General features: G+C 42.7%; 1 protein-coding gene across 1 annotated transcript; it reads left to right on the forward strand.

Annotated features, from left to right (window-relative positions):
- The first annotated feature begins 4029 nt into the window (after positions 1–4029).
- Positions 4030–6019, forward strand: LOC123142433 (uncharacterized). Its single transcript, XM_044561348.1, has 4 exons — positions 4030–4339; positions 5429–5509; positions 5590–5753; positions 5840–6019. Exons 1-4 carry the CDS (start codon positions 4030–4032, stop codon positions 6017–6019), a joined length of 735 nt encoding a protein of 244 aa, XP_044417283.1.
- The last annotated feature ends 815 nt before the right edge of the window (positions 6020–6834 follow it).

The following is a 6834-nucleotide window of genomic DNA, read 5'->3' on the forward strand; positions in this document are numbered from 1 at the left end:
GAAGCTAACAAGTTTTAGTCCCATTACTTTTAGTCATAAAACTAAAACGTATCCAAACACCCGCTAGATATTGGGTCGCAGCCGCAGTGCTCGTCCAGCGTCAAAACAAAACTCCTGCTGGTTCGCACCCGACTGCGTGTACCTCCGCCGAGAGCGGAGAGAGAGATTGCGGTTGCTACGGTTTTTTTCCACTGTGGAACCGAGGATCGAGGCAGGGAAGAGACGAAGAGGTGTGACCGTACTGCCGCGTACACGAGAGACCAAAGCAGCGAGCATATCAATGAGATGTAGGCTGTCTATTAGCGTCACATGTTGCATTTTTGTATTTTTATAGTAGACTCACTACTGAAGTCTCCGATTTTTGCCTTGTTGTATCTTGACTGCAATTCATTGGGTACTTACTAGACAGCACGATCTTTACCGAGTTCCTAAGCAAAAGACGACACTTGGTAAATCGCAAGTTTGCCGAGTTCTTGTCATGTGGCAATGGGCAAACACATGTTTTGCCAAGCTCCTGCCACTTGGCACTCGACAAGCATATATTTTGCCGAGTCTGTCATGTGACACTCAGGCAAACACTTTTTTTTCCTTTTTCTACTCTCTTTTCTGTTTCATTTCTTTTTGTTCATTATTTGTATGCATATGCGTTGCTCCACATGCCCTTCACCGGTGATAAGCACATAAACAGAATGAGGAAAGGGCGAGGAGAACGTTATTCCTACACTGGGGCAACATTGTCGCCTTGATGCCTCAAATCAAACACGACGACTCCCTAAAGAACAAAAGAAAAATCACCCACACAACTACATGCTAGGTCAAGATTGATGTCGAGCTCGCAGCCGTCCAGAACCATGCACCAACGCCCTCTTCTCCTATGACCTAGCCAGGTCAGTCCTCGTTGAAGATCACCGCGCTGCAACACCATTACACCAACACCGTCGTCGAGCATTGCCTACCAGAGACCACAACCTCGGCCACACATCCCCATCGCCAGCCCACAACAATCCACCGAACCCTCCATAGCATGCCCCCACGATCATTAGTCTCCCTGCCACCACCAGGTGGCGGAGATGGAGTGGCGGCTAGGGTTTAGGCCATCTACAAGGCCGGCCGGCCCGACCATTCGCTTATGGAGGAAAAAAAAATATTGTTAAATTAGAAAGTATCTAAGAGCCCTACCCAAACCATATGCTCTAATCGTACGCCAATTAAACTATCTATGCACCACATGTGGGGAAGAAAATAAGGAAGCGTCCGACGCATCTCTTTGCACCTTGCTGCGTCCGATGCCAAGATTTGATGGCCCTAACTGCCAATCGATCAGTGGCGCCTGCCCAAGCGCCCCACATTGGACATGGCCTTAGGGCATCTTCAATGCACAACGCTAAGATAAGCGCTTAGGAAATTAAAATACCTAAATTCTAAAAAGTGCGTACGCAGTAATTAGAGGAAACGGGCGGCCGGTCTTACACACACATGCATGTAGTTTTGTGGTCTAAATTTTGTCTTTATTCGTGACGTGGCATGTACTACTAGGATGGTCACATGAGCAAGACACCGCATTATTCCATGGATGCGCATGTCCATTTATTCGGGTTTTCAATTTTTTAAAAAGTCATATCTTTTAAACCGTGCTTCGGAATTTAGATCCGTTTTCTCTATTCGAATCCTCACGACGAGATCTTTGAAACTAGATCCCGCATGGGTATGTTTCGACGAAATTTTTTTATGCCAGCTTTAATGCTATATTGCAACTCTATTACTACATGGTGCAACTTTAGTACCGGATTGTGCAACTTTTTTGAAAACCAAGTTTGCAGCTGCATGATCCAATTCTTATGATTTTGCAACAAAGAAACCATGACAACCAACTTTTTATGACGTGCAACTAGTCTACTACCTCGGCCAACTACCTAGTAGTCGATGTGCAACCCTTCTCCACTTCCCCTACCAGTGGTATGTGCAACTTAGTCTGTTGTTCACTCCAACTGCCTATTAGTCGATGTGCAACTCCATCCCCTCCCTACTTGTGGATACGTATTAGTTTTAGTTGGCGGGGGCAACAGACGGAGTTGCACATAGTCTGCTAGGCAGTTGGCCGGGGCAACACACGAAGTTGCACATCCACGAGTGATACAAGAGAAAGTTGCACATCATTGTTAGATAGTTGACCATCGCAGCATATGAAGTTGCACATCTACTACTAGGCAGTTGGCCGATACAGTAAATAGTGAAAGCACATCCACAGGTAGGAGAAAAGTTGCACGTCAACTACTAGACAGTTGGCCTCAGCAAGAGACGAAGTTGCACATCTCACTCCAAGTGGGTACTTTTGGGTGTGGTGGCGCCATTAGTAAAAACTGCACATCCACATGATAGGTGCGAAGTTGCACATCCATTGCGGTTAGTTGCACATTGACTGCTAGATGGTCGCACGAAACATGTACTAAAATTGCACAAAAAATATTTTATCGAAACATACCCATGCGGGATCTAATTTCGAAGAGCACGTCGCAAGGATTTCAAAGGTGAAAACGGATCTTAATTCGGATTCGTGGTTTAAAAGTTATGGCTTTTCAAAAAATTCATAAATCATGAATTAAATGCTAGAAAGTCATCCACGCCACGCCATGCAGGAAAAAAGCCAACAACCGAATGCATGCATGTGAATCATTTAATGCACTGTTGATGGGCTATTTCTGTTTAGCCATTTGAGACAATAAAATCTTTCCTAATCAGATGGGGAAGACAAATACTCTCTAAAAAAAATCAAAGTTTTACTATTTTGGCCGGCTGCTCCGGAACGCCAGGGAGCAGCCGGCCACTGTGTAGACGCGTCCATTAAAATAACTCTCGTAAAAATGAAAATAAAAACAATTGAGGCGCCTACCATTCCAACGCTGCCGCTAATCATGGGCACTAAGTCGCCCGTCTGGAGCCCTGGCTTTAAAAAAGATTTAACACTACTACCTCACGCTCCTGTATTTTATCCGGATATGCACATGCTGCTGTGGATAAAAGAAAGTAGTAATAATATGATACCATGAAGACTTCAACTTCAACTACTCAGAGCCAGGTCAGGCTATAAATGGGAGACATATGCTAGATGCTTCACAAGCTCCACCACCCTGAAAAGCATGGTAGAAACATTGCTTTCCACCCACCGACCACCGTGTCCCTGCCACATTCACAATACTAGATGACCCGTTGTGCCAATGGCGCAAAGGCCGAGTGTAAGCCAATCGTTGTAAGAGTGTGCGTTAACATATTGTTGTTCGAAAAGAATAGCTCATATATTATATGCAGTAAGTATAGTAGGTTGGAAATGATGCACTAAGTCATGTAGGATGGCCAATGTCTCGCAGAAAGGTAAATAACCTTTTTAGTTATGCCACAAATATGAAATAACGATGCTCTTTGAATAAATGAATACTGGATTCTGTAAGAGGAATTGAAGTAGATGTAATAGTAAATGGAAGAACAGAACCGTGCCTTGCAAATGCTTGTTTTTTTACGTGAAGGAAAAGAAAGACCTTTTCTTGTGAGTAACAAAAGGAAAAAAGAAAGAAACACCTTTTTGTTCTCTGTATATGGAGATAAGTATTTCGATGGGCCAATGTTATGTACCCCGGCCCACGAATAGCGACAGTCGTGGCCCGTGAAGAGCCGAATATGAAGCGGCAGCGAGTGGATCCAGCGAGCCTGTGTATCCCCTTTCTTCCTTGTCTCTTCAGTTCGTCGTCAGAGGCGTCTCCGAAGCCGCCGCCCGGTGCGATTTCTGCTCTGTTCTGATTTTGGATTTGTCTACATGTTTGGATTTAGCTTTGACTTATCTAGAACTTGCGTCTCCGCTATTTATGTTTCGATTTCCACCCCTCCTGTCTCCTTTTTTAGCCATGATAGATCCCGAGTTGTATTTATTTATATCTACGGATGTGCCCATAGGGAAGTAAATCGCCGTGGTTATTTCAATGGCGGCATTGTTTTGATTGAAGATCCATCATTTTTAGGTTCCTGCGACGGGGGATCATGAGGGGATCTCGAACCGATCCTGTGGATATCAACTCTGATGGGAGCACTGACAGTAGCTCTGATGAACACTCGAATAGCAGCTCAGATGGGTGTGCTGATAGCTCCTCTGATGAAGGAATGCGTATGAGCTCCGATGAAGTGATGTACATCAGCTCTGATGAAGGAAGGCACATAAGCTCTGATGAAGGCGGGGACACCAGCTCAGATGAAAGCGTATACACCAGCTATGATGAAGGTGTATACACGAGCTCTGACGAAGATTCATACAGGAGCTTTGATGGAGGTGCACATACCACCTCTTCTAAAGGTACTTTTTCACACGTGCATCTCAGTATCCTGGAGCTTCATTGCATGTACTTAGAGCCACAAATTCTAGAACTGAAAGCTTTCACTTTCAAGGGAGGAGGTCGGACATGAACTGTGAGGATTTCAGAGAAATTTAGTTTATATAAAGTTGATGAAAGGCATGAAAGCTTTCACTTTCAAGGCAGGAGCTCTGACAGGAATTGTGAGGATTTCAGAGAAATTCAGTTTGTATAAAGCAGAAGAAAGGCATGAAGTACTTTGGTGTGGTTATTAGCTTATTGTTATTCTCAAAACATGGTATTAAAGATATGTATGACCGAACTGGCCGACACGATTTTAGGTTTGATTTGCTAATGGTGGTTACATGATCTTAATTTGCGATATAGTGTGTGATGGAAGTATGATTTTAGGTCCAATTCGTTAACAGTGGTTATATGATCTCAATTTGCGATACAGTTTGTGATGGAAGTATCAGTTTGGTGGCTTTCATCACATTTATTGTATAGGTTTCCTTTTTTATATTTTAAGATGCCTCAACTCTCTGTCTTTTTAGCTACATATATTCATTATTCAACCCTCATGCCATGTACTTGCTGGGATAGGCAACAAATGGAGGAGAGTAGACTACAGAGAATGTTTTTAGGCTGCAAAAGTAGCGGATGAACATTCTTTGAGCACTATGTAACAGTGCGACCTATTCTTAGGTTTATGCTTTGATTAATTGTGTCATTTTTGTTGCTCCCAGCTCTGTTCTTGGCTGAAGACTATTTGTTATAATTTATGGAAATTGGAGGACGTATGTATATGTATAGTAAGTATTTTATTGTTTGGGTGACATATGTATAGCATCGTGAAGGCGACGAATGATCAACCTGTGCTGGCATGATGTTATACATCTCCATATGATCAACAACATCATAAGAGAAATACCATCTCTGCTATTTTATTTGTTCAGCAATGATGAAACTATCCTGTCTTGGGTTACTTTTGTTTGGAATTTTTTTTAAATTCACAGCCTAACTTGCATATAACCGTGCCAGTTATTGTTATCCTTTGCACTTATAATTTCTTGGCTTGTTCAATTATGTAGGAGTGCATAAGCGGATGAAGGTAAAGAAGCCTTGGAAGGTATGCATGTCCGTGTGTGACCGTCCTAAACATTACACAGTTGGTAAGCGTTGCTTGCTCATGATTAACTGATTCTGCTGTTCGTTAGCTGAATCAAATCAATCTGTTTGGTTTTGGTTGCAGGCTATAATCCAGACTCTAATGGTAGATGGATGTATTCAAAGAATTTGAAGATGTCAATGTGTGCTCGGAAGCGTCTCAGCCACTATATTAAGTCAGTTAAGCCTGCTATTGGCCACTACGTGTGTGAGATGAACAAAACCTTTACCAAGGCTGGGCAGAGAATGGTATGACTTTTTTGAGTGTACTTACATTTGCATCAACGTATTAGCCTATCATATCATTTGACTATAGCTCTGATGTGTTTTTGTAGTACTTCTCTACTTCCTTCACTAAAGAGTATCTGGTGGATTTCATTACCACTCCAGTTGATGGGGTGAAGATCAAGCTATCAGTTGGTCGGTGTGCAAGACGTGTTCGCCTTATTAATGGCGTGGACAACAGGGCCGCCATAACACATAACTGGAGTGACTTTGCAAAGGAACAAAGCTGACAAAAGGGGAAATATGTGTTTTCTCTGTTCGAGCTTGCAAAGGGAAACCAGAATTCACCGTTCACAAGATTTAGAAGGTTTGTACATGCACCATGCATTTAGTTTGTACAAGGATTGCTATTTTATTGCCTGGTGTAAGTAAGTTTGTACTTGTGCAGGTGTCTACAACGCAGCGTTTAAGGACGTGTATCTAAGGTGTTCCATAAGGCTATGTATATATACCTATGTCTAGTTATGGTTCCATGTCTAGTTATGTTTAGGTGTTGCATGGACTCTAGTCAGGTGTGCTGAGTTGGGGGGGGGGCAGTATGCATTCCTTTTGGTAGTGATCTATCTGTCATGATGTTCATGTAATGGAACGGTGATTGAAATTGTGAACCATGTGTGACCTGTGCGCTGTTTGCTAAGCCTCCAATGCTGTTTGCTTTAAGGCATGAAGTAACTTTCACCAGGAGAAGAAAATTTAGTGATATAAATCTTGTAGGTGTTGCTAGCTGGGGTCTTGCTTTGCTGCTGTTTCTGTGACCGGATTTGTGTTGGCCAGCATTATTTTGATGTCACATGTCTTTGTGTTTTTGCTCATCATAGTCTTGTTCCTTTTACCCACAAAAAAAAGACCTGGCAGCTGAACCGGGTCTATTTTTTGGGCAACAATGTGCTAATTCCCAGTTCATCTTTGTTTGGATGAAGATCTGTAGCTTGTATGGTCACAGTTTTACCATGATGTTTCCATTATTTATCTGACGAAGGAAGGTGCAATGGCAATTTGGGGCATAAGAGACACGATAAATAGTTTGAAGGACGTATTGTGATTT

The sequence above is a fragment of the Triticum aestivum genome, chromosome 6D (assembly GCF_018294505.1).
Source record: "Triticum aestivum cultivar Chinese Spring chromosome 6D, IWGSC CS RefSeq v2.1, whole genome shotgun sequence".
In the NCBI taxonomy this organism is placed as follows: Eukaryota; Viridiplantae; Streptophyta; class Magnoliopsida; order Poales; family Poaceae; genus Triticum; species Triticum aestivum.

Excerpts from the sequence above, each read along its gene's own strand:
- LOC123142433 (XM_044561348.1), top strand. The coding sequence starts at position 4,030 with ATGAGGGGATCTCGAACCGATCCTGTGGATATCAACTCTGATGGGAGC. Across the intron at positions 5,510-5,589 it reads TCCTAAACATTACACAGTTG|GCTATAATCCAGACTCTAAT; the intron begins GTAAGCGTTGCT and ends TTTTGGTTGCAG. Across the intron at positions 5,754-5,839 it reads CCAAGGCTGGGCAGAGAATG|TACTTCTCTACTTCCTTCAC; the intron begins GTATGACTTTTT and ends GTGTTTTTGTAG.